Here is a 27,943-nt window from a genome sequence, read left to right on the forward strand (position 1 = left end):
CTGTTGGATGACCCTCTCCACCAGGGTAGAGAAGGACAGAAGGTTGTTCTCTCGGTTGTCGTGGATGTATTTCGTCAGCTTGGGGATGACCTCCGTGTCGGTCTCGGACTCAAACTCATATCCTTTAGAGCTCTGAAAAGGAGGAGGGATATTGCATAAAGTGTATTTAATTATGATATTACATTTTCATAAGGCCGGTTAAATGTCACAACATCCTAGACTTTACATTTACATTTAGCAGACGCTTTAATCCAAAGCGACTTACATCAGTTAATACACACATTGACACACCGACGGCAGAGTCCACCCTGCAAGGCGACAGCCAGCTCGTCAGGAGCAGTTAGGGTTAAGTGTCTTGCTCAGGGACACATCAACACTCAGCTAGGAGGAGCTGGGGATCGAACTAGCAACCTTTTGGTCACAACTGCTCTACCTCCTGAGCTAAGCCGACCCACGGATCATGTTAACAGGGTTTCTGTATCGGCTACATTCTAAATAACCGCATACAATGAAAATATCCTAAACCAGTTCAACCTGTATAACAATAAGGTCTATGCCGCCTGTGCTCAAAGTGGTGTGCACATGCATGGTGACATGGATTCCTGTGAGGTGTAATACTCACCAAGTACTTCTTCAACTCTTTGTAGTTGGTGATGATGCCATTGTGAATCACAACGAACTCTGCAAACAGAGTGATGGTAATCAGAACAGTGATAAGAGAAGTGGGGTTAGGGTCAAATAACTACATGGTAGTTAAACAGTGTAGGCCGTCCTTATCGGTCTCCAGATCGGTCAGGTTCCATGGAGACAGACAGACCTAGCACATTTCACTATGTCTGTCTATGTCGACTCAACAAAGTGCATTTTTGTGTATAATTGGTCACATACTACACAACAGAAAATAGTTTGATGTCGGAGGATGAAGTCGGGGTAAAGACACGCTTCGGGGTAAGGCCATGACGATGTGCTCTTTGAATCCAAGAATATCAGAAAGGAATGCCGACACCCTGCTTTAAATACCACAGATCGTCAGTTGGATTATGCAAAACCTTCCTTAAGGGAACACCTACCTGTTAGAGTTATCATTCATATTGTAGCTAAAAGGGAAACAGCATGGGGGATACGGTCTTCCTTTCTTTCATTCTGTCTATCTCCCTAGGATTCTCTCATTTCTTCCATCATCTTATTTCGTCAATGAAAGACTTGTCATTGACGGCAGTTGTGTGTGTGCATACACATATACACATGTGTGTGGCTGTTTGTGTCTCTGTGTCTGTTTATTTGTCTGTTTGTGCGTGCGGGTGGCGTGCAGGTGGGTGTGTATGCGTGTGGTTCTTCCTGTCTGTGTGTGCCTGTGTGCAGGTGTGTGTGTATGAATGTGTCTATAGGTGGGCGTGTGTGCAGGTGTGTGTGTGTGTGTGTGAGAGTGTTACGAGTTAGCATTAGCCGATGGACTCGCGCAGGTTACCGTTGTTCTTGTCCGAGCGGTGCGGATGGCTGTTGACCGGACTGGGCTCCCCGTGCGTGGCCCAGCGCGTGTGGGAGATGCCAAAGTGTGCGCACAACACCTCGTCCAGGTCAAGTGAGTCTTGCTCTGTAGGAAGGAAAGACTTTGTTATGAACACCAGGAAACGAACCAAACAGCAGAGAATGACTCGGGGTAACCATGGCAATCAACCAACAAAACTTTCAATAAAGTGAACTAACCCTAGAAAGTAAAAGTGGAGGACTTTGAGATGCCGTTCAACAACATTGTCCGCAGCTATGAAATGATGTTGGTGAGGAATAGCCATAAAGTCATACCATCAAGGTACGGTTATACGGTAAACCATAAAGTCATAAAGATAAGGGCGCCATAGCAGCGATGGTGGTGATATCGTGACCTACTGTAGAGGGCTTCGTCCAGAGCCTTGACCTTGCCCTTCTTCTTGATCAGAACGATCGCCTTGCTGTTGAGGTCTGTCATCAGTTTGTTGGGGCCGTCCACAGCAACGCCTGTCAGTGGGGACAATACCCCTCAGATATTGAGAGAGTCATATAGTAGCAGGATCCTCCAACTCAAACAATGTGTGCCCGTCTTTTGACCAAATCACTGCCTCAAAGCATTTCACGTGAACGTGCCGCCATGATTGTAAACAATAGCAGTACAGCACTTCGAAAAATGTGTTATCACAAAGACCAAAGTGCTAGTATGGTGATTCCCTGCAATGAAGTCCATAAACGCCTTACTGGCCGACATTGATGACAAAAGACGAAAATGCTTTACTGCCATGTTTACAATAAAAACAGGCACTCAGACGCTTACTGCTCGATAGCAGAATGGGTACAACAAAGTAGTGAGAGTCGTATTGTTGTGTTATGTTTAGTGAATTCAGAAGAGATGGCGGTAACCATGGTTTGATCACCTAGAATGCTATTGTCCTTTAACACAATAACCTACTTTTTCTTATCCAAAAGCCTATTGGGTAATTTTGTCTGACAACGATACATGTGACTCATCGATCACCCGAAGACTTCAGTATCTCCGCTGTGGTCATGGAGATGTGTTTCTAATGTTCCATAACAGAGATTAGTGTCAAACAGAGTAAAGGATCTGATTCAAGGTGAATTGCTTCTTTAGTCTAGCAAGAAACTACAGATCATAAATCACTTGCCATAATAATAAAAAATTATGCCTCAGATCAAATAATTAGGATGTTATCCGACCTTTGAATCAAATTCATTGAATATAATTACAAATATAATAATTTTAATAAACTATACCTGCCTTCACAAAGTTGTCTGAATATTTATATTTACTTTATTTACTATTTGTATTATATCTTTAATTACATGATGTATCACCCAGACTACTACAAAGGAATTAGGAAAATGTGCTCATATAAGCGTCTTTTACCTTATATTGCTGGTCAGATGTTCACCAGTAAACACAAATCGTCGGTTCATGTTCAGGTTCAGGAAACAATACGGGTACCAGTAGGTGCATTTGATTTGTAAAAGCAAAAAACCCTGTGTTGTTTCAGGAAACAACTTCCTGTTTTGTTTTATGAACCATTGAAGGATGAAGATACAAATGATAAAAGGACTCAAGGTTGGCCCAACGTCCAACGGGTCGATATATCATTAACCTCCGTGCTGCACCTTAGCAGAGCCTGAACAACCGGCTCAGTGCTGCCTGAAGAGGGGAGGAGCACCTGGTTCAGCTGGTATGTTCAGCATAGCTGAGCGCAGCAGTCCGGCCGCGGATCACACTGTGACTTATATTAAAGGTTACCAGTTTTAACAGCAGCTGGGAGTCTGTCTATCTACCCAGCATGCATCTTGTCGGCCTCAGTAGGTCGCAGGCGAGGGGTTGATACTATTTTACACGTTTGAAAAGAGTGACTTTGTGGAGAGAACGTAAGTAATCTCAGTAATAGTGTGAATCTGCGTTTCATTCACAGCTGTGAAGTGCATGTGTATGTGCGCATGCGTGTGTGTGTGTGTGTGTGTGTGTGTGTGTGTGTGTGTGTGTGTGTGTGTGTGTGTGTGTGTGTGTGTGTGTGTGTGTGTGTGTGTGTGTGTATACCTGCTGAATCGTATCCTCTGTACTCCAGCCTCCTGAGTCCATTCACCAACGTCTCAAATATCTCCTTCCTGGTGCGAGGCACTTCATGATTTAGGTAGGCAAAGATTCCTTTGAAAAAAGCCAACAAGACACTTTAGGAGACGTTTGCTAATCTGAAGAACGCTAGGATGAACTGTTATTACTCTCCATGGGTTCTCCTTGCGTGTAATGAAGTAGAACCACACGAGACATATCATTAAAATAAAACTATCCTCCACCATAATCACACCTCTATCGTGAGGATCCATCTTAGTGGTGTGTCTCTTCGATCTCCTGTTGTCCCCAGGCAGTGATCTGTTAACCATGTTGCATCTAACCCCTAACAGGCCTACCATGGGTGACACGGTCAACGTAATACAACCATTGATATCTAACTCAAGTGGATTGTATTTTTAGAGCCCACAAAGACCTGTCTTCATGGGGAGGGAGAGAGAGAGAGAGAGAGAGAGAGAGAGAGAGAGAGAGAGAGAGAGAGAGAGAGAGAGAGAGAGAGAGAGAGAGAGAGAGAGAGAGAGAGAGAGAGAGAGAGAGAGAGAGAAATAATCCAAGGTTTCTAACACAGCAGGCCATTTAAATACGGCACTTTGGACAGAATATCATTTGACACAGTTTTCACCGTCTCACAGGTAGACAGTAGTAGTATTTCTGTCGTTATACGCAATGGGGTATGGCTGCTCTGTGAACTGGCTGGGCGATAACCCCCTTAGGGTTATCAACACATTTCCCCTTGAAATAGACCAAATCCAAAGAAGGGGAAGCGAGTGACAGGAGACGGCGGACAGATAACAGATTGGTTTGGACGCTCGGGTCGCCTCGCCTGTCAATCACCGTGCATCCCCATCCCGGGAGATAGGACACGCAGCTGAGGTTGTGAGCGACTTTCGGAAAACAGGACAGTGGTGACACGTATCCGCAGCTGCATTTCTAAGGAGAGCTCAGCAGGATTCAGGGGGGAGGACATCTCTCACAAAGAGCCAGTTGTAATCGGAAACATGCAAAGCATCATAGACTTTATACAAATGTGCACTGGACTCTGACATTGTAATACTCTCGGTGTATTGTCCTTCACACGTGGATGGCGTATATGGAAATGCTACGCCAGAAAAAACAAGAAAAATACCAAAAAGTTGTTTCAAACATAGTGACCTGCTGACACCGCCAGACACACACACACACACACACACACACACACACACACACACACACACACACACACACACACACACACACACACACACACACACACACACACACACACACACACACACACACACACACACACACACACACACACACACACACACACACACACACACACACACACACACACACACACTCAAACAAGTGGGTTCGTTCACAGATATGATCGCGACTCTTACCACACATGGTTCCGCCGGATGTATGACTTTTAAGACGTGTTTCTGTGTTGGAGAAAGGAAAATCCCGATGTGTAGTCCGCTGGATGTGGTGATGTGTCTCCGCGTTGGAAACCAAAAAGACTGTACGTGTACACTCCCACAGTGCGTTAAAGCTGCTCTTTGAGACGCGGCCCCGCCCCCTCTCCTCTGACCCGCCCCCCTCTCCTCCGACCCCGCCCCCTTCCAGCTGATCACAGGTGACAGCTCCGCTTTGTTCGCTTCAGGACGGTAGCCAAAGCCTGGCAATTAGGGCCCTTACACTTAGAAACAAATATTCATTGTTGTTGAACACACCTAGTGACAACGGGGTATGGCATGTATATTATAAACGTTTGCTAGGTATGCAAAATGTGAATGAAATTATAACATGACCATAAAGAACGGAACGATTAGCAGGAATCGAAACTCTTCAGGATAACAAAGAGAATATCTTACTGAGGTAAACCACAAACTCACCCATAAATTCACAATGGGGAGATAACTGGCTCATCTGGTTTTATGACATTCGATCATGTTTGAGTGTAGGAGAAACGACATTATATAGAATATAATAGATGCATTAAACTGTCTGTTTGTTAGTACCCTACCTCTGTGTGTTCTTGTTCTTTCATCATACGCGTCACTCTGCCATCACTTTACCGGAGGTGAATGGATTGTAGGTGAAGGGCGGTGGTGGTGGTGATGTGCTACATCATACAGTATCACCGCCCTGTGGGCTGGCAGCCCTGTAGACACACACGCATCAGAACCACTTCCGTTCAGCCCCTAGGAGCACCGCACAACCCTCTGAAGCCCAGCTGTGGTTACGTCTGTCACGCCACAAGCATTGCTGACATTGGAATGGAAAAGTCCCCTGGGTTACATGAAGAACGTTGGGGAACGTTGGGGAACGTTGCAACCACTGAGGTGACACACACACGAACAGGTGCGCTCACACACACACATACACACAGACACACGCACACACACACACAGACACACACACACACACAGACACACACAGACACACACACACACACACACACACACACACACACACACACACACACACACACAGACAGACAGACAGACAGACAGACAGACAGACAGACAGACAGACAGACAGACAGACAGACAGACAGACAGACAGACAGACAGACAGACAGACAGACAGACAGACAGACAGACAGACAGACAGACAGACAGACAGACAGACAGACAGACAGACAGACAGACAGACACACACACACACACACACACACACACACACACACACACACACACACACACACAGGTATGAGAGTTCATGCGTCTGTGCTTTGCGATTTCTGAGCAGCCGTAGTTGTGTATCTGTGAGCTCCATAATAACCGAATAAAAGCCTCAGCATTCCACCTGTGGATTAACAAATGCATCTCTTAATCATGTGTTCACCACTCCCCGTGAACACATGACGTCCTTCCGAGAGATCAAAGGTTTCCTAACCAGTGTGGTGATGTGAAACGAAGGCTCCTTTAGCGCAGCTTGACTGCAGCTCATTACCCAGCGAGGGTCGTGTTGTCAGCCGAGGCCTCAGCCATTCACCTTCTGGAGCCCGGAAGGCCTCTGCAACCGTGCCCCCCCCCCCCTCCATATCAAGATACCACGAAATTGTGACAACAATAAACGTAGAGTTTCACTTCTCCTTCATAGGAAAGGCAAGGGGTAAATGGCATTCGGAGCCAATGACTGTTATTCCCGCCCCAGTAGAAAGAAGATGGCTGTGAAGGTAAGCCATTGAGTGTGAATAATATTGTGTTTATGAAGCATAAGCAAGGCATAAGTGAACGTAGTGTTTGCCTTCCAGGCACATGTGGCGGTTGGTAAACAAGAGAGTTCACGATGATTTTATTCTCTGCCGAACACTAAAACGTTGTTTCTTTCCCGTTAGCTCTGAACTCCCTGAACATGGGGGGAGGCAGGTGGTCTTTGTGGCCAGACCTCTCCCCCCACAGAGCCCCACCCCGACAGACGTCCTCTGGCGTATTCAGCCGTGACCTATGTACCTGTACGAGAACATGGAACATCATTTACCATGCCCATAAGGATTATTAACAGTCCTGTCTTGATACTGGCGAACACATGATGAAGGACCAATATAGATTGTAAAAGATAGAATAGAATATATTTATTGTCATTGTAACGTAAAGTACAACGAAATTAAGTGCAGTCCTTGTTCAGTGCAAAAACATCACATTGAGGTAGTACAAATAAATAAATAAAAACTATAATCAACTAAGTACACTAAAAAACACATAAGGCACACCCACACAAACATTCACATTTATAAATGTGCCTACACAAATGTGATACACAACACAACTATGCTCTGGTAGCAACATTGAGTGAGGTTATGGCTGTTGGATAAAAACTGTTTTGTAGTCTGTTTGTTCTTGTTTTCATTGACCTGTATCTCCTGCCTGATGGCAGTAGTTCGAACAGTTTGTGACCGGGGTGTGATGAGTCCTGCAGGACGGATTTGGCCTTTTTGAAGCAGCGGGAGCTGTGCAGTACGTCCAGAGAGGGAAGAGGGCAGCCGGTGATTTTTTGCGCTGCCTTTATGACCCCCTGGAGCCTTTTCCTCTGTGCCACAGTGCAGCTTGAGAACCAGACACACAGACAGTAGGTCAATATGCTCTCTATTGAGCAGCGGTAGAAGGACACCAGCAGTTTCCTCCTGAGAACTCTCAGGAAGTATAGTCTCTGCTGGGCCTTCTTCACCAGCCCAGTGGTGTTGACGCCCCAGGTCAGGTCCTCCATGATGTTCACTCCCAAGAAGCGGAAGTCAGAGACCCTCTCCACACAGACCCCACCTATCATCAGCGGCTGGATGACCGTCTTCTTCCTCCTATAATCCACAACGAGCTCCTTGGTCTTTGTTGTATTGAGGAGCAAGTTGTTAGCACTGCACCACCCCACCAAACGCTCCACCTCGTCTCTGTAGGCGCTCTCATCCTCCCTTGAGATGAGCCCCACTACTGTGGTGTCATCTGCGAATTTGACGAAGGTGTTGCTGTGGTGGGCGGGAGCGCAGTCGTGGGTATAGAGGGTATAGAGCAGGGGACTCAGCACACAGCCCTGTGGGGCGCCAGTGCTGAGGCTGAGGGCGGTGGAGGTGTGGGGGCCCACTCTTACCCTCTGAGTGCGGTCCGTTAAAAAGTCCTTAATCCAAAGGCAGGTTGAGTGTGGTATTCTGATGTCAGACAGTTTGAGCACCAGTCTGTGTGGGAGGATTGTATTAAAAGCAGAGCTAAAGTCCATGAAGAGCATCCGAGCATAGCTCCCCTGCTGCTCCAGGTGGGACAATGCAGCATGGGCTGTGGCCACAGCGTCCTCAGTAGATCTATTTGCCCTGTAAGCGAACTGATGTGGATCAAAGGTGGGGGGGATGAATGACATGATGTGACTACGAACCAGTTTTTCAAAGCACTTCATCACCACAGGGGTGAGTGCTACTGGCCGGTAGTCGTTGAGGGAGGTGATATTGTTTTTTTTGAGCAGGGGGACAATGGTGGAGGACTTCAAGCAGGATGGGACAGTGGACTGGGAGAGTGACTGGTTAACGATCTTAGTAAAGACCCCCCCCAGCTGGTCCGCACAGTCCTTCAGCACACGTCCACAGACGCCGTCGGGTCCAGCTGCCTTCCGCGGGTTGACAGCCCGCAGTGTACGCCTCACCTCGTGCTCCTCTACCGTGAGGATGATGTCGCTGTTGGCTGCTGGATGTGGCGTTGCTGCATCTGGTGGCTTCGCCTCGAAACGGGCGAAGAAGTGGTTCAGCTCCTCCGCCAGCGAGACATCACCTTCAGCAGCCCCGAGGTTGGTCTTGTAGTTGGTAATGTTCTGGATTCCCTGCCACACCTGCCTGGTGTTGTTGCTGTCCAAGTGGTCCTCGATCCTCCTCCTGTAGTCCGACTTGGCCCTCCGGATGCCCCTCTTGAGACTGGAGCACCTGATCTGAAGGCGGTGTTCCTCTCCTTTAGCAGCTGCTGGACCTCCCTAGTCATCCAGGGCTTCTGGTTGGGATAGACACAAATGCGTTTGTCCACTGTGACAATGTCTATGCAGTTCTTAATATAACATAATACATTGTCTGTAAACACCTCCAGGTCTGGATCTTCGAATATCTCCCAGCAGGTCCTGTCAAAGCAGTCCTGCAACTGCTGAGAGGCTCCATCGGGCCATGTTTTAACAGTCCTTTTAGTAGTCAAAGCAGTTTTTCTGAGGGGGGTGTATGCAGATATGTAATGTATTGAAAAGCAATGGATAACCGCTCCCCTGACTCGAGAAATAATCCAACCCCGCCCAGCGTACGCGAATCAAGTGAACTCCTGGCTACCAGATAGGGTTTGGTTGTATAATGTAGCTAATCACCGCATTTCGGATATGAAATGGCAAAATATGCAAATAAAAAAACAAGCAAATATCATGGTGGTGAATGAAAGAAAACATGTTAACACTAAAGTTGTCTGGAGGGGTTGATTTAAAAAACAAACACACACACACACACACACACAAACACACACACACACACACGCACACACACACACACAGACATGCCCGCATGTGATCGCATACGGGCGCACACACACACACACACACACTCACACACCCAGACGTATCTGCCTTACCCTCTGATATCGTCATACACTGTGGAAATAGCTGAGGATATCTTTCCATGAGGGTAAAGAACGTTTTGCAACAGTGAACTACTAATAGGATACTGTGAAATGCTAATAAATTGTGCTGTGGCTAAAATTGACTTCTTCAATTCTCGAAGGTAACCTTTTTGTAACTATTACTATTATCATAAAATGTCCCTTCCCAAAACAACTTTTCCAAAAACGAATCTTCTAAAAAGACTTTATCCAAAAGGTCCAAAATGTAAACACTACGTTAATACCTTTAGTTTCTTCTTCACTCCCTACCTCCCGAGCAGCCTGTCCAGCTCCTCTGCTTCCCCTTCACCTCAGTACGCAGCCTGCTGGTTCAGAGGAGGGGGGCCCCGGGGCCCCTTACCCAGAGGTCCCCGTTCCAGATGGGATTCCAGGCAGGTTTACCCCCAGCAACGTGAGGCCTGTGTGGGACCGAGTGCCTGCAGCGGACCTCCCCTCCTACATCTGCTTGGTGTTAGGGCCTGGGGGTCCTGAGAGGACGACCCCCCCCCTCTCTGCTCCCTGGGAGATCAGCAGAATACCTTCCCACTCCAAACTGACTGACACGACTTGGTGAAGTCCCCACAAAGTCTAGTTTGTATTCAGACCAACAGACCTTCAAAACAGTGTATGTGGCATGGCCTGCCATCCTTACATATTACATACATACATTTTATAAATCCCCATTGGCAAATTAATCCTTAGCATTTCACCCATCCTATGCTATGAGCTGGGGGCAGCAGGCGACACCGGGGACCCAGCCCCAGCCCAGCGGTATGGGCCGTGGGTATGGGCCGTGGGTATGGGCCGGGCAGGGATGGTAGCTCGCATTTTGTTGTGGTGTGAGAGGAATGTGGAGAATATACAAACTCCACATATACGGTTCCCCGACCCTGGGGCTCAAACCTTGGCTCTTGTTGTTGCGAGGTAGCAGTGCTTACTAGCCACCATCCATACTTGCATTCATCCATCCATCTAATCATCTTTTCATCAATTCATCCATCCATCTATTCGTCCATTCATCCATTGTTCCATACATCGACCAGATCACCATCCATCCAGCCAAACACACACAAACACACACATAAATAAATACATGTCACATAACCCGATGGTTTCCGTTTGACCCAGATCTGAAACGCGTCAACACAGTAACCCGACCACCCAGGGAAGGAGTTGTGCCCCATGTTTTGGCCGTCGGGCCCCCTGCCAGAGACTAAGAGGGTGCCTGGGAGAGCCGGTGGCGGTGGGGGGCGGCCCCTGGCTGTCAGGGCGGGGTCACCTCCGGGCCAGCTCAGCGTGAATCAGACCCAGATGTGGACGTGCAGTCAGATGTTGTGGTGTGAGCATAGCGGCGTCGCTGCTCTGACGCCGTGACGCAGACCGGCTCGAGAACCCACCCAGCAGCAGATGTCTCACAGACCCCGCCCTCAAGAAACCCCCAGCCGCTTGTGTCCCGGGTCCCGGGTCGTCTGAACGGCCCCAGCCGCTTGTGTCACGGGTCCCGGGTCGTCTGAACGGCCCCAGCCGCTTGTGTCACGGGTCCCGGGTCGTCTGAACGGCCCCAGCCGCTTGTGTCCCGGGTCCCGGGTCGTCTGAACGGCTCCAGTGCTTGCTGAGCAAAAGAGCTGGATCGCCAACTATTGCAACACCAAACACGTTGGTTTCATTTGCAGGAGATAACATATCAGTTTTTTAATCTAGGGCCCTAATTTCAATTTGTTGTAATGATGTATTATGACCGTGACTGGAGTCACGAAACGATTCTGAAACACGCACGGTTTGTGCACGTCGTCCCTCTCTGACCACGGCCACTCCGACGACCACACCCTCATTCCGACGGACGCGTTCCCTTATAGAGCGCTGGCTTCCCCTCATCTGTTCTCTATCACTGCCCGGCTCCCCTCGTAAAGCCCCTCTTCTACGAAGGAACACCTCCTGGCTACGTGCCTCCACAGAGCCCCCAGACCGGCCACGTGGGTCATCCCCGCGGGGTCGGGCGCTGTCGTCAGCAGGGGAGGAACCACCATTACAATGGATGCTCGTCACCGCCGCGCCGCGGTCCGGGAGAGGTCAGCCAGCGGCTCCACCGTCGCAGGCTGAGGGAGCTCCTGGGGAGTCCCCTTCGCCCACCTTCACCCCCCCGCCACCAACCCCGGCCCCCTCCCCTGACGCCCGTCCACGCCCGTCCCGAGCACTCCCTAGTGACTCACTGGGATGACTCATAGGGCATGGCGACAGGCCATTACGATAGGCCTATCTAAGAGACATAAATATAGATATGTGTCTTGGCCAGCTTGTCTCATGAGGAAAGATGTTTTTTGTCAGGTGGAGTCTCCGGGGACAGAAGGGAGGCCGTCTGTGTGCAGATAGATGGGAGACTTGAAACAAGCCTGCGTTCAGACCAGCCAAGAGGCTTTGTAGAATCGGCCTGGTCTGAGGACATTCTGAACCTCAGTATTCCTGAACGTGTATCCTTTCCTCGGGGTAAGATTTTGTCATGAGCAACAGATTTTCTTCCCACTGTAAGGAAAGCTGGGGCATTTGTTTAAACTGAAATGCATATCATTCATTACAATAGAAAGTATCAAGACAAGCTTCCTAATACAATAGTGATGAAGAGGCTCAATAGCTAGAACAAGAAGCGACCCTTTGTTTTCAACAGTGAGACTGGTTCTTATTTTCAGTCAAGCAATTACATAAGCCAATTGTGGCCAGAAGATGCTTTGGTACTGGTTTCATAACAGCTGTCTCCAAATAATTACACCATTAGATCATCACAGAATGATTAAAGAGAGGAGGAAGCACTCATTTAAACAAGTTAATGAATTCCCCTGGATCAAGGAAACACGCGACGGATTATGTTGGCCGAGCCCTCTTTTGTTTCCAGAATGGTACCAAGGCGCCCTGAGGCTACCGACCACACGATAGCATCATCGTGAAACCTGTTGGGAGACAAGACTCAAGACTCACTTGTTCAGAATTCAACTCTGAACCACTGTACGCACTTATTGTATGTTGTACGCCCTGGCACTTAAAAATAGTACTTAGTTGTGTCGAATCTCATCCTAGCTATCTTTGTTGCTTACAGTGAATGGGTTAACCTAGCGAATGTTAGTGCTTGGCACTTGGTTCTGTGAACATCGTTACTGTACCGACAGTGATATATTGTTACTCCTTCTTCTGACAAATGTGCTTATGTAAGTCGCCTTGGATAAAAATGCATCTGTTAAATGCCCTCAATGTAAATGTAACACGAAGTCCTTGGAGAAACCACACAGTCTGCCTGAGTCACGTGCACCGCAACAGTAATATTGTCCATTCACCTTTGAACACTAATTACACAGCAGATAAAGCTTAAATCTGGCGGTAAGAATCTTTATAGCCAGCAGCTTATATTATTATTTTATACTAGATGATTTATTATGACATGTCCCCACCAAAACTACAGTCCATCAGATGACGTGGCGCATTCTTGAAGATATGTGGTTCTCACTTCCTCTAAACACGAGGCCTGCTCTGACGAATGTTGGATTGACTCAGGGCTGCCCCGTCCTAGGCAGTGCCAGCTGGAAGCCCATATATCTTCTCAGGACCATTCTACTCATTCCAAGTCAACTGTTGGAAAACTATTGTGAACGATGACGTTACAGATTCCCACTTAGATCACATTATACCGACCTTGAAATGGAAGATAAGGTTTGATGAGGGGGATGGTGGAGGGAGGATTCATGTGTACGAGTTCCAGAGGAACGGCCCGTTGGTGAATTGGAGTTTACTGGCTAACATCTGTGTGAATGTTTTGGTTCATATGGGTGGGGGCGCAAGTTCCGAACCACGTCATGCGCGACGTAGGCCGAGACATCTGTATTATGTCATGGCTGCCATGCGTCTCCACCCAGCGGCTCTTTCAGTTGACCCTCCCTCTACTCCGACCACACCCCACCCCTGTCTCTGACCCCCTCAACAACTGGCTGGCTGCTCCGGCGGTTTCTACAGAGAAACGTACTCTGTTTCTGAGAAACCTGAGAAACAACCGATGAGGACATGGGATTGGTTCAGGCGAGAAGCCATTGTTGAATCACCACCAGACAGCACAGTTTTCCAGTTAGTGTATTTAAACGTTTGTATCCCCAGCAGCTTGGTCAGCTGAACACTGACTGTATTCAGAGGCTTCTAGTGCTAAACCTTTTAGCTGTAATACTGAGGGACAGACCCGTACACACACACACATTCCCTGGACACCAACACCCACAAACAATATAAACAAATACAAGCGCCAACACACTTGATAGCACACATGTTGTGCAGATACAGGCCGAAACTCTATCCCAAGCAAACACAAACACACACACAATCACTTTATCACCTAGATACATGCACACACACACAAGCGTGTCTTTCATGAACAAATAGGCACAAACTATCGCTCAGACACACACACCTGGCTTGCTCTCTAGGTCATTTCTTTACCTATCCCAGGTGCCATCCCCCTAAAGGCCTCAACACAGAATGCCACTGGTTGATGTCAGACTAATTTAACTCCGTTCTCGGTTGACGGGCACCACCTGAAAACCAGACACTGACCCCACAGCCTGTAATTAGGGCTCGCCTCAGCGAGAAGGTGGGTCCCTTTACGAGCACCACACCAAAGAATACTAGGTCAGGGGTGAACGCCCTGAGAGCCAAGGATGCTGTCAGGCAGGGGTCAAGCTTCCATTGAACAGAAACTAAACCACTTCACGCAATTGCCGGATCATTTTGTTTGTACCAACTCGATAAAGTATGCAGTCTCGGTAAAGTAACCAGATAGGTATTTGTTAAAGCTTTGATCGTGCAGGGTTTCACTCAGCGATCGTTATCCGACGACTTACCTCAGAATGTGCATATAACTTCGTCTTCAGCTATTACGTCTTGGTAAGACACTAAATGCACAATAAAATGGGCCTTTAGTATCTAAAGGTAATTGTGGGAAATGGCTGTTAAACTAGCAGGTCAAATACTTCAGATTCTTTGCTCGTCTCCTTACTTGAAATGCTTCCTGAATTTCATCACAGCCACTAAATCATAGCGTGTAATGACTTAATTGTTGCAATTTGTTTCTTATACAAATTTAAAAAAAACAGTAAATTGGCAATACAAATAGCATTTTATGGGACATAATTTAAAACACGTTCGATAACAGTGCATCCTGGCTTAGTCAGACAGCAGTTTTACACATGCTGATAATTTGACCTCTGCCATCTAGTGGAGAAATGCTAGCATCGTTTAGCATGGCATCTTCAAGGAAAAATGTCAGTTTCCTTCCTAACAGTCAAACTTAAAACAAGTCAAAACCCGATAAACAATAAGCAAGCGAAGCTCGTTACTATCAATATTTATTTACAGCAGTCATCAGGAGAAACTCCTTTGTGCCTTTATGGAGTTAAAGTTATATACATTTTTTGAACAGCATGGAGGAAATGTGCTTTGAAAAAAAAAAAATATATATATATATATATATATACACACACAAAAAAAATTGAATTCAAAATGACCACATAATGTCTATCGTATTGTATAAAATACAAACTTCAAAACATGTCAGCAGTGTAGCTTGGCATTATGAAACGCATTGAATATAAATCAGAACAGAATAAAACATTAAAAGCCAAGCACTGTAAACTACTGACTTCAAAATGATAAAAAGAATGCAAGTCAGAAGAAAACCACTCCAACAGTCAGCACCTAGGCCACAAACATATTAACGACATAATAAATTAGGCAAATTAAATCAGCACAGCGACCAAAAGCATATAGTGCTATCTCAGGCACAATATCAGTCATGACATAAGTTTCATTTTGTTTTTAAATGAAGCGTATAAAAGAAGGGGGTGGGGGAGGACAAGGTGAGGGCGGTCGAACACACCCCAACGGTGTTCAAGAGAAGATACGCATCGATCCCATTCACACCATTGAGACTAGGACGAGCAGTTTGAGTTTGTTACGACACTGTAGCAAGAACAAAAGAAGAACACAAGAGGGGTCCTCAGATGGACTCATAAACCAGGCGAACATCTTGTGTCGTGTGTGGAGGACAGGACCAGGCATGGCTCAGTGAGGGGCTCAGTGAGGGGCACAGGGGGGGTAATACTTAGGCCACCTCTCTGGGAGAGTGTAGTGAGAGGAGACGTGAGTGTGAGTACGTGCGTGTGTCTGTGGCTTGGGGGGGGGGGTAGAGTCATGTGGGTACTTGTTGGCCTCAGAAGCCCGAGGGCGTGAGCACATTCATGTCCCGCGGTTTGAGTTTGTGAGGCCGCTGGGTGGCGTGCCGGGACTCCAGGCCTGAGAGGTCCATCTTGGGCGGCAGGAAGGTGGCCGGGTCGTCCACCTTCAGGTGCACCTGGGTCTTGATGGCGTCCATGGTGGTGGACTTCTGCAGGCCGAAGTAGGTCTGCAGCGTGAACCCTGTTGGAGAGGGGAAGAGAGCGTGAGCGTTGCCCAGCGATACAGGTTCCATTTACCCTGGAGTGGATCCTTTCAACTCAAAGTGGGAGGATCTTCTCCGCACCGCAATCTAGTCCAGCTGAACATGCCTCTGCGTTCTCACGCTTATCTCCCTCTCATTGACAATGACCGTGACCGTGGCAGGGTGCTCACCGGGGCCGCTGTCTGAGCCCGGGTCCGTGGGGGACTTCTGCACGACAGGCCGCGGCCCAAAGAAGCTCCACCTGTCTACTCCTCCACCTCCTCCTCCTCCTCCACCTCCTCCGCCCTCGTTGCCTCCCATGTCGAAGCTAGGGCTGTGACTGCCGAGCTCCGGGGGGGAGAGAAGATTGGAAGAACCGAACCAGGACCTGGAAACAAAACCCGGAGAGGTTTTAGACGCATGATGCACAAAGGCAGGAGCCCACTCCCTGGACACGTGTGATTCATGGACAAAAGGGAAACAACATTAGCTAGTACAAAAGGTCTCCAAACATCGTACATTGTATGAGAACCATGAATGTGTGATGAGGACAGGTCTCATTCCATTTTAAGTGCCAGTCCTGAAGATTTCGGATTTGTTGTCTTTTGTGACACTATAGGGATAAGTGGTCGTTCTTTTAATAGTTCCAAACAGTGTCGCCACCGACTCATTCAGGATACGGCACATGTCAGGGCTTCCTTCCACGGGCCATAGGCTGCGTCACCACGGTGTGAGCTCATTGGGCGATAGGCGGTCACTACCGACCACAGGGTCTTTGAGACTGCCCCCTTCAGCCACGGGGCTCGTTATCGGGATGTTGAAGCCGCGTGGGGGCACCTACCTGCGAGGGGTCACGGGTGAACTGTGAGGGCTAACGCAGGGGGTCACACAGGGGGTGACGGACGGGGTCACACAGGGGGTGCCGTACGGGGTGGACTGAGACGATGTCGTAGGTCTGTCCTCTTTCAACTCCCCGCTTGGCATTCTCAGCTTCTGCACAGAGAGGGGGGGGGGCTCGTTAGGAAACAGGTTGGCTGCAACATCTCCCGGTGGCCGAAGGGTCAACCAACCACAAAGTGGGTTTGGACACAAACACGCACACGGTCACCTGGAACATCCCTTCAAGGCCGTTCCAAAGGCTAACTGGGTTCTGCTAGTGTTTGCAGTTGGGCTGATGCAGCAAACACAAGCAGGGTGTGTGAGTGAGTGAGTTCCATAAAACTCTTCAACATAGCCCTGTAATATGATTTACCTTTCATGAAGTAAGGCTAGGATTGCACTAGGTAATACATTCAAAACATCTTGCCCAAGGCTACTGTAAATTAGGGTTGCACAACCAAAATCAAACAATCTAGCTAAATGGCAATATTTTTTTCACCTGAAGTAGGAAAAGATGGTAGTTCTTTTCCTACTTAGTTGGTACTTAGTTGGTAGTGACACTCACAAATGTCATGATTTCAGTTGCTTTTTCAATGAAAATTTAAATGTTGATACAAAAAGTGCCAAGGCCTAAAACATTTTTTGGTTTGGTTCCGGTTTCCGACCGACCCTGTCAATTTATGTGCGACCCAAATTATTTTATGAGCTTTAAAAAAAAAAAAATGTTTTATTTTTATTTTTTGATGCAAACTATAATCACGTTTTGGTACAGCACCTCTTCATTCTGTACAAGGATGAGCGAATTTTCTCGTTTTTAAATGAAAACAACCTACCTATCATTCGCTGCCGCTGGAAAAAATAAAATAAAAAAATAAAATAAATTCCCTACCTACCCATGACCTCAACTGACAACCAACAGGAACCAAACTTTTTTTTTTTTTTAGGCCCAATCTCACTTGCAGCAAATCCTATCATGAAGCATCCGTCAACATAATAGCCTTATCATTGGTTGACCATGTCGTTCACCCCTTTCTGTAAATTAATCACTTCTCTTGGAACTTTACCCACGTCAAAAAAATCTTTGAGGTCCAAAATCTGTTACTTTATAGTACACACGTTCCTATCGCAGTCAATGATTATCCTACTTATTATGTCAATATTGGAATCAGGAATACGTACAAGATTTAAGGCACGATTCCCTAAATGGTGTCAGACATACAAAGATACCTGCCTTGGTGTTTCGATGTTTGTCCGTTATCTTGATCAAGTTGTGTGTATGTGCAACACAACTTGAACCCAAGATAAAACTGAAATTCCCAAGATCCTCCATATCAACTAAGACGTTTATCAAAAAATAAGAAATAAATCAATCACTTAAAACAGGTATCCCCGCAACTGGGTGACACTGATATCCAACGAGACCCCCATGTCAACCATAGAAGGGTTCATCCGATCCACCTGTGACCTGGACTGGGGTTCAAGTTGAGATGAGCCCCTAGTTTCGACTCATAAAATACTAACCGCAAGGGAGGGTCTGGGGGACCGGTCTGAATGGACGTCAAACCCCGTCCCCTCTGCATTACAATACCATACTCTGTCGCTTATTGCACAGCATACGCATATCCCTTGTGCATTGTTCTAGAATACTACATTGCTCATAACTAACGAAAAGGCTTTGTGCAATTAAAATGAACTACTCGGTGGCTCAAGGAAAAGCATACAACAATGCTGTGTGCATTATTATTAAAAACCAATATCCGTGCATACGAATAGGCCTTTTGCACTATATTATTACATTCGGCACATTTTCCCTCCGCAGTCCTCTACCATGAACCGCAGGGCATGCTGGGTAAAATAATGTAATCTTAAAGTACGAATATACATCGTGATACAAGATATATATCAACTCAATGCCAAGACCATGTTTAATCATGTGAAACATTTACGTTCAAGTTACGATTAGCATGTTAGCTTACATAGCCTGCGTGCCGCAGGGGCTAAACCTTCATAGGCTAAGCTAATGTAAGCTAACATGTCAATGTACATGTTAGTTTTGAGGAGCCAGAAAATATCACACAGGTTACATAAAACACCAAAATATATATCCTATAGGCAGAGTGGCCGTTATGACGGAAAGGGACAACACACTTGGGCCACCTTGTTTATAGGAACGATGGTTAGCTCCCATTAGCTTAGCTAGCGCTAACGTTAGCCAGCTCGAACAGGGAAGGCTCGGCTCGCGACAACACAACCGTTGAATATACGGCACTTTAAAACATACCTTTTAATGATGGCCAGATTCACTCCGCCTTTAAGTCCTGTCCACTTCATTGTTGAATCCATTTTCCGATATGTGAACGAGTTTAATGTGGATTCAATGTCTCTAACGAAGGCACAAGATGTACAAACTAAATGTCGGCCTACCCGTGGACGCTGATTTGTCGAGGGGGAACAACAGGGGTGGGGGGGGGGGGGCTCTTTAAAGTCCGTTGCCAAGCAACAATAATCTAGAACCAGCCGGTATCCAAATGATTGCGTAACTTGTTTACTGCACTGTAACAAAACATACCGCCTAGTATTATCTATTATGTAATTAAGGCTGAATATATCATCCAGTTTCAGGAAAATTTGCCAGTTTCATATTGTGTGTAACTTTATAACAGATGTACATTTATGTGAGATATTTATCCTTCTAATTCAAGGGCCAAATTATGAGGTGTTCATTCTCAATACGTGTTGTGACAAGAGCACTTGTTGTAACCAGATGTCCTGGGAATGCAGTACAATGGATGGTTGTTAACCCATCGTTTATGAACTGAGCATTGGAGCAGAGCACTCCCTGCCTGCAGGTAACACATCTTTCAGTGGCACATGGACAATGAACTATTGCATAATCATTATTCATCCATCAGAGAAAGCCACAAAGGTCCTGAAAAACCAACAACCATCGCAGACTTTCTAAACATGTTTTTTTCTCTCAATACAATTAACCATACAACGTTTGTGAAAGAGCCATTACAGTTGTATTTGGTGGTCTCCATGAAGAACCTCTCTTTAGGAAAAACATCTCTCCATTAATAACCTCTCTCTATGAAGAACATCTCTCTATGAAGTACATCTCTCCATGAAGAACATCTCTCCATGAAGACCACCTCGAACCTCTCCATGAAGAACACCTCTCCATGAAGAACATCTCTCCATGAAGACCACCTCGAACCTCTCCATGAAGAACACCTCTCCATGAAGAACATCTCTCCATGAAGACCACCTCGAACCTCTCCATGAAGAACACCTCTCCATGAAGAACATCTCTCCATGAAGACCACCTCGAACCTCTCCATGAAGAACACCTCTCCATGAAGAACATCTCTCCATGAAGACCACCTCGAACCTCTCCATGAAGAACACCTCTCCATGAAGAACATCTCTCCATGAAGACCACCTCGAACCTCTCCATGAAGAACACCTCTCCATGAAGAACATCTCTCCATGAAGACCACCTCGAACCTCTCCATGAAGAACATCTCTCTATGAAGATATCTCCATGAAGATCTCTCGTTGATTTTAATGTCATTTCAAAGTCCGATATTATCGGCCGATATTCGCGGTTTTTACGTGTATCGTATCGGCCGATACGCGGCTGATTTTCGCCGTTTTTTTTTTTTTACATTTTTTTTTTTTTACTTGTTCTACCTCACCTGTTTTTAATATTTGTTAAATATTGTTCATCTACTTGTTCTTACTTGTTCTACTTCACCTGTTTTTACTATTTGTTAAATATTGTTTTTTATATTGAAGTTCAATAAATGTTCCTTTAAAAAAATAAATAAAATAAATCGGCTCAAGAAAGTCGGTATCGGCGTATCGGCGTATCGGCTAAGGCTGATGAAAAAATATCGGTATCGTATCGGCCCTAAAAAATCGGTATCGGTCGATCCCTATTTCAAAGCCCTTGCAGTCAGGCTGGCTAAGTTATATGACATATATAACACGCTGGTGTAGTGTGGTACACTACGTATTTGGATGCAAGTGGCCAGAATAGGTATCCAGGGGAGTCAATACACTAGTGTACGGTCCATCCACTTTCTTAATCAGCCAAAATGCCCCACCATTCCCCCCTCCATGTTCGCAGCCAACAGCAGCGTGTTGCTGAGGGTCTTATCCCGGACTCACTGGGACGGTGCCGTCAGCCAGACGGGCTGAGCGGGTCTCCTCCGCAGACAGGCCCTTGTGTGGGGTGTACACGTCATCGGTCAGCCCCGCCTGGTGCTCGAACCTCTGCAGGCTGTCATGGGACTGCTCTGTGGGCACACGGACACAGGTCAGCCCCAACCAGCGGGGAGAGGTAACCCTCTCACCCTCAGTGTAGCTCAGCTGGAGGCGGGGCCTAGTACTGGGTAGACGGTGCCGTTTGTAAACATTACTGGGGTGATATCACTCCCCCAGGTGGGAGTAAACTGGTAACTAGTGGGCGTGTCCACCTAGATGTATGATGGATAGTCCACTGGGGAGGCCGGTTGGACTGATCCATCCATCATTCATCTAGGGGGACACGCCCACTAGTGATGTCACGCCCACTAGTGGACACGCCCACTAGTGATGTCACGCCCACTAGTAATCACACCCAAAACTGGTGACATCACCCCTTTGACCTCCTCAAGATCATTTTACAAATTCTAAATTATGTGATCATCTGTGTGGCAAAAAAGGTGTTTTCTTCCCTGTCTGTTGCTGAGGGTACAGAGAAAGGAAGGGGGCGTACTGATCATCAGTGAGCTCATGAGAGACGTCGCCTTGGCCCTCACTACGGGGGCCGGGGACCGGGGGGCCACAGCGGGGGCGCCAAGCTCCAGCGCTGGCGGTTTGGGGTGACTTTCCCCTTCCTGGGCACACACACACACACACACACACACACACACACACACACACACACACACACACACACACACACACACACACACACACACACACACACACACACACACACACACACACACACACACACACACACACACACACGATCATAAAATTGGTTTATTTTATGACCCAGTTGCACAATTGCATGGATAGTAAAACAAACAACACAACAGCTTGCTTTGTAGCTCAATGCCACCCCTGGACTGGACAAATGTTCCTTCTAGGGGCAAGCAGGGAGTTGCTTTAACTGGAGAGGAGATCCTGTATCGTAATTCAGATTATCTTCTGTGTTATCAGATTAAATATCAATGCCATATCCCTTGCCGGCCAACAGGCCTTGGGACTAATTTAAGTTAGCAGTAATACATTTTCCTTAGCTGGGGAGTTAGTAACACAGCTGGTTCGGCTGTGATATGATGTCATTTTATTGATAACATTATTAAAAAAAGTATATCGATCAGCATTGACTTTTAAGCCAGGGGCCATCAGAAAGGTTACACAATGCTGCTCTAAATGTTTTGAAGTGTTATTGCGGTGCTCCTTTGTATAATAATACCAACGTATATATAATAATAATAGTACCTGTGGGAGCTTCTTGAATCTGTGCCGTGGAATGACCGGGTCCTTCCACAGGATGTTGACACTCATGTCCGGGGGTGGGGAGTTCAGGGGGATGTCCAGGTTCTCATCGTATGTGCGCCGGGCCATTCCCATGGGATTGGACAGGCCGTAGAAGAACCCTGACGGCATGCCGGACTCCAGCGCTGCACCATAGGAGAGTTTGATTAAAGAGCCTCTCTTTATACTATGAAATCCAAATGGTTTCTTCCAGTTACATTTTAACAGGTCATCTAGTACCTTTCAAAAACGTTTGTGAGTTATTTGAAATTAACAAGGGTTCAAAGTATAAGGACTGTAATACAGTTTATGATATAATTATTGTTCCCTTTTTATATGATGAATAAAACTACATATCTTATGGAAGACACAGGCTTATTATTCTCCCATCCAACAGATTAAGCATGGTTATTATGTGATCAATTGATTGATAAATACGAACGGTTTCATGAAGGACATCGAATATCTCTTAAATGATTTAATCTTCATTTACAACCCTTTGCCGGTACAAACACATTCACCCTCCTTCATCACCATAATCATAATCATCATTATCATCATCATCATCACTTTCACCCTCATCATCATCATCATCTCACTTCCAACCATTCCTCGCCCCATTATCCTTATCATAACCTCCATTACCTCCTTCATCATTATCATCCACACACTGATCTCAACCTCTTACTCACCTTTTTGTTCGGCTCTATACTCAATCCGAAGTTCTTCAAAGCAACAAAGAAAAAAAACAAGAAATGGATCCTAATGAATGATGTTACCTGGGAGGTCTCCTGGTCTCGCGGACATTCTGCCAGTAGACGATGGTACGAGAAACAAAGTCAGACAGCAGCTCCACAGAGTCTAGGTCCCGACCCAAACTTCAGATGGCACACTTCCACAAAAAGACAAATACGAGAAGTGAAAGCATTAGAGGATCCACGAGCAGTATACAGGCGTAGGCTTAGTGGCGGTGGCGCTCTTTAGCAAACGACAAATAGAGAGATCATGTTCGCGCGGCGCACCGAGTTCTGAGAGATCCTTCGCCTGACTGGCCTCCTTCAAATAGAATAGAGTCTGGTTACCTGCTCAGTGGACGGATCATTTTACTAACACTCACACGCACACGCACACGCACACACACGCACACACACACACACACACACACACAGGCAGACACACAGACACACAGATACACACACACACACACACACACACACACACACACACAGACACACTCAGACATACAAATGCACACGCAAGCACACACACACACACACACACACACACACACACACAAATGCACACGCAAGCACACACACACACACACACACACACACACACACACACACACACACACACACACACACACACACACACACACACACACACACACACACACACACACACACACACACACAGACAGGCACACACATACTTAAACACAGCATGCACGCACACGAGCACACACACGCATGCATGCAACCCACACACGCACGCACAAATCAAACGCAAAAGATGACGATTCAGACTTTTTAATAAAGGAAAACGTGCTGTTTACATGAAGCCGCCCCTTACTGCAATCTTAGTGGCTCACTGTATTGTACATATAGATCATATCTAGTACTGCAAGCAGCCTATGATGCAAACTATTCACATAACCCGTTGTGCTGCAGCATCATTATCAAATTGTAACTTAATGCATGTCACAAGAAGCCATATCAGGAATCCTGAACTAATCCATCGTTCCCTCATAACTGTGACAGTGGGCAAACTATTTTTAGCATCAGCATAAATTAGTTTAACGCCAGATTACGCCGGATACAATGACTTGCAAAAATGAATCTTTCAGCAGTCGGTGTCTGCATCTGCTGATCATTGCCAATCAAATGCTGACCGGATTTTTATTTTCTGCAAAACATTTATTTCTTTGGTGATGAATTCAGTTATCCCATGTAGCCTTTTACAAGGGCATGTTCTAATATGATGCATGATCGCGTCTTAAATTCCCTTTAAATGATCCCTTACCTCAAAGTGACTAATAGCTGATTCCAGCTCTGCAGCAGGGTAATATGTCTTTCCGCAGGGTCCGCAGTATGGTGGGACAAAAGTAAACTATATTTCGACAGGTCACAGCGTCCATTACTCTCTAGCAAGCAGCGAGTCAATATTCACTGAGGCTGGCAGTCGACTTTAAATGAACTCAGCTAGTCTGATGGTACAGACGGATGTCGTCACACCATCAGATATTCTAAAAGTGAAAGTTTTGGCAAAAACGATTGAACGACCAAGTGTCCAGAACTGTTATACGTATCCAATGCAGTACACAATTGCTACATTGTCAATTGTAGCAATTGAAAGAAAGATTGAACGAAGAAACGAAGTGGAATACGACTGGAATAAAAAATGAAATAAAAAATAAAGACGCATAGAAAGACTGTAGTGCTAGTGTCCTCAACCGTGCAAGTAATATTTTTGTATTTAAGAAGTCTTATGTGCGTGTATGGGGCCACGCTTAGGTAGGCTACACTGGTGAAGGAGCGCACGCATGTGAATGCCTTCATTCGTGTGCGCGCGTGTGCGCGCGTGTGTGGAGGTGGTTATTGTGTAAATAGATTGACAGCCTATGAGCCTCCAATCCCGAGATACGCCCTTCCAGAGCTGGTGTGAGTGGACAGTCCAGCACCACGACACCATGTGCCCTAAATATAAATATACATGGTACTTGTGTGAGCAGATAGTTTTGGCTTGTTGTTATTATACTTCATTTTTTCACCGTGTTTTACCGCAGAATGTATATATCAGTAGTGTACCACCATAAGTAACCACCTAATGGCGCGAGGAAACTGAACTGATTTCATAGCAATAACACTGGTATCACAGAAGTAAACACAGACACATGTTATGTATTCATCATTTTATTATACATTAAAGATCAAAGAAGGACTATAGTACAACACGTTATATACACACAATGCACGATATAAAAAAAGTAGACTTGGCCTATGGAACAAAATAGCTTATCTAAAATACAACAAAGACAAGTAACCCTTGTGCTTTGACATTGTTTTCTTCAGTGGCGTGTTCGTGTGGATTAAACCACTCTGTTGAGGCTTCACTGGGGGGGGGTTGTAGAACTAGGAGTTGAGTCTTTATTCCTCCTTTGACTGTAGAACAACAAAACGAAACAAAGAGGAGAAAAAAAGAGATGAGATCATTGAAAGCATTTGACAAGAAATTGTAGGTACTTTCTTGGTTACTGTCTTGGTTAAAATGCGATGTTGCGTTACTTGCGGACAGTTAATAACTCGAGTTTATTAATTTTAGATATGATGTAGGCCTATTGTATATTGTTATCGACGTATTGGAGGCTGTAAACTTACAGGTAGAGACCGTCTCTGGAGTTGGGATTCAGACAGAACCGCCTTCCATCCTTCCTAGTCACACTGTTGGAGAGGAGAGACAATTTATATTTTAGTCATTATATCAAGTTATTATTGTTATTATTTCGTTTTTTTTGTTATTTCAACACATACTCCTACTATACATCCAGATATAGAGGGCAATAATGGATAGAACAATGGTTCATTTAAAAGCAGCATGCTTTACACAGGTTACTAACAGTGAGTATATTAATTGATCCCAAGTTACAATCTATGTGCCATGGACAACATGTCTGCATGTATTAGTGTCCCTAGAACTCCAAGTATTAGTGGATCACAGAAAACAAGTTTAGAATTCTTACACAATCTCCAGTGTGTCACAGAAAGTGTTTGCTTCGTAGAAGTTGATCATTTGTAAATTTTGTCCGACAGATTTTCGGAGGGATGAACACAGACAACGGTTTGTCCGAGGCCCTAGAAACGAGAGAAAAGAGGGAGAAAGAGAGACACTTTAAAACAATGTATACAACCCATGACCAGCAAAGAAAGAGAGCCATTTAACACAATGTATATGACCCGTCAGAATATAAGGTAGGTACTATACACACACACACACACACACACACACACACACACACACACACACACACACACACACACACACACACACACACACACACACACACACACACACACACACACACACACACACACACACACACACACAATAAACTGCTTAACCAGCGTAATGTACTCACTCTGGGCGCTGGAGAGCGATGCCAGCAGGCTCAGGAGCAGCAGGACTTTGATGAGGCTGAACATGGTGGCTTTCATCTCTTCTTCTGTGGCTTCACAAGGTCACTGGTGCTGTCTTGGTCTTCCAGGCAAAGCGAGAGGACTAGGAGGTTCAGGACTCAGCAGAGAGAGACAGGTGGATTGTGAAGGATGAACCATCGGGGTCTCTTTATATCCATCTCCTTCACGGAAAGTGAAGTCAACTCGTCGTAGTGATGCAAGGGGGAATTCTTCAGGCCGCGGAAAACGAAACTGCTGTGGCCAGTCAAACGTTTGGAAGGTTTACTTTCTGGCTGCAGATTATTTCCTGTTTTTAATGTCATATTCTCCACCCCCATACAATTCCAATATTGAAATGTAAGCATGTTTGATAACATATCATTGGCTAAAACGACAACAGCAAAAATATGAATACATTTAAAATACATTTATTTTATCTGAAAATGGAAAATGTAATATGAGTGTTGCTATTTTGTTGTTTTATGTTTATTAAGTCCTCCAGAAGTAAAATGTTGTTGGCCAAGAAATATTAGTAACACTTTACAATAATGGTACATTTATTAACCATGAATTAACATTTGTGATTGCAGTAATACTTATTATAATGTAGCCCCACTAGCATAGGGGTTGAGGTTAGGGTTAGGGTTAGGGTTAGGGTTAAGGTTAGAGTTAGGGTTATGGTTAACGCTAACTCTAAATGTAATGTTTAGTGAACATGGCACGATTAGTAAATGATAACTAGACCATTAGTTAACCTTTCATTAAATGTTAGTCTATTGTTAGTTCATAATTTTTTACACATTTACTCATTTTAATGAATGTAAAGTGATACCGAAATATCTCTTCTCCAGATAATTAAACTCCATAGTTTTGTCAAAAACGTAGAACAAGATCAAAGCGCAAAGTATAAAGTACTGCATTATATCAGGTTGAAGTCTAATAATGGGCCAGGATTCAAAAAGTCTATAATAAGATGAGAGGTAGTCCGGAGCAGTGCCTGGCTACCGAGGGACCACCGAGACATCTTACGTGTGGCCCCACCAAAGCAAGTGACATCGGTGATGGTGAGTATTTTGAGTGGGTTGGAACTTCTTTGATTAGTTGGGTTAGCAGTTATCACCTCCCACACAATTAACACAGATTGGAAAAAAAAGGTTGAGATGATGAAACATTTTCCGTCCAGACGTTGGCCTTCGAGCGGATATTCATA

The 27,943-nt window shown here is 45.7% G+C and overlaps 2 protein-coding genes across 3 annotated transcripts; both read right to left on the bottom strand.

Annotated features, from left to right (window-relative positions):
* Nucleotides 1-15,058: 15,058 nt before the first annotated feature.
* Nucleotides 15,059-25,077, bottom strand: LOC132466220 (putative monooxygenase p33MONOX). 2 transcript variants are annotated; one of them, XM_060063310.1, is made up of 8 exons: nucleotides 24,584-25,077; nucleotides 23,338-23,450; nucleotides 22,523-22,704; nucleotides 21,786-21,906; nucleotides 21,197-21,324; nucleotides 16,986-17,137; nucleotides 16,336-16,532; nucleotides 15,059-16,143 (listed from the first exon to the last, which is right to left on the bottom strand). In XM_060063310.1, exons 2-8 carry the CDS (start codon nucleotides 23,363-23,365, stop codon nucleotides 15,938-15,940), a joined length of 1,014 nt encoding a protein of 337 aa, XP_059919293.1. In that variant the 5' UTR covers nucleotides 23,366-23,450; nucleotides 24,584-25,077; the 3' UTR covers nucleotides 15,059-15,937. The 2 variants fall into 2 exon arrangements, with proteins under 2 accessions (XP_059919293.1, XP_059919295.1); XM_060063312.1 differs by lacking the exon at nucleotides 24,584-25,077 and having other exon boundaries at nucleotides 23,338-23,725.
* A 380-nt stretch (nucleotides 25,078-25,457) lies between these two features.
* LOC132466221 (platelet basic protein-like) lies at nucleotides 25,458-26,922 on the bottom strand. Its single transcript, XM_060063313.1, has 4 exons — nucleotides 26,697-26,922; nucleotides 26,301-26,412; nucleotides 25,939-26,001; nucleotides 25,458-25,722 (listed from the first exon to the last, which is right to left on the bottom strand). Exons 1-4 carry the CDS (start codon nucleotides 26,770-26,772, stop codon nucleotides 25,671-25,673), a joined length of 303 nt encoding a protein of 100 aa, XP_059919296.1. The 5' UTR covers nucleotides 26,773-26,922; the 3' UTR covers nucleotides 25,458-25,670.
* Nucleotides 26,923-27,943: the final 1,021 nt, after the last annotated feature.

Source organism: Gadus macrocephalus, chromosome 10 (assembly GCF_031168955.1).
Source record: "Gadus macrocephalus chromosome 10, ASM3116895v1".
Taxonomy (NCBI): domain Eukaryota; kingdom Metazoa; phylum Chordata; class Actinopteri; order Gadiformes; family Gadidae; genus Gadus; species Gadus macrocephalus.

Bases quoted from the DNA above. Each gene is read 5' to 3' on its own strand.
- LOC132466221 (XM_060063313.1), bottom strand. From the start codon at position 26,772: ATGAAAGCCACCATGTTCAGCCTCATCAAAGTCCTGCTGCTCCTGAGC. The intron at 26,002-26,300 runs GTAAGAATTCTA...CCTCTCCAACAG, and splicing joins TGTGACACACTGGAGATTGT to TGTGACTAGGAAGGATGGAA. The intron at 25,723-25,938 runs GTAAGTTTACAG...GTTGTTCTACAG, and splicing joins TCCAGAGACGGTCTCTACCT to TCAAAGGAGGAATAAAGACT.
- LOC132466220 (XM_060063310.1), bottom strand. From the start codon at position 23,365: ATGTCCGCGAGACCAGGAGACCTCCCAG. The intron at 21,907-22,522 runs GTACTATTATTA...GTGTGTGCCCAG, and splicing joins GATTCAAGAAGCTCCCACAG to GAAGGGGAAAGTCACCCCAA. The intron at 17,138-21,196 runs GTGAGTCCGGGA...CTCTCTGTGCAG, and splicing joins TGGCTGACGGCACCGTCCCA to AAGCTGAGAATGCCAAGCGG.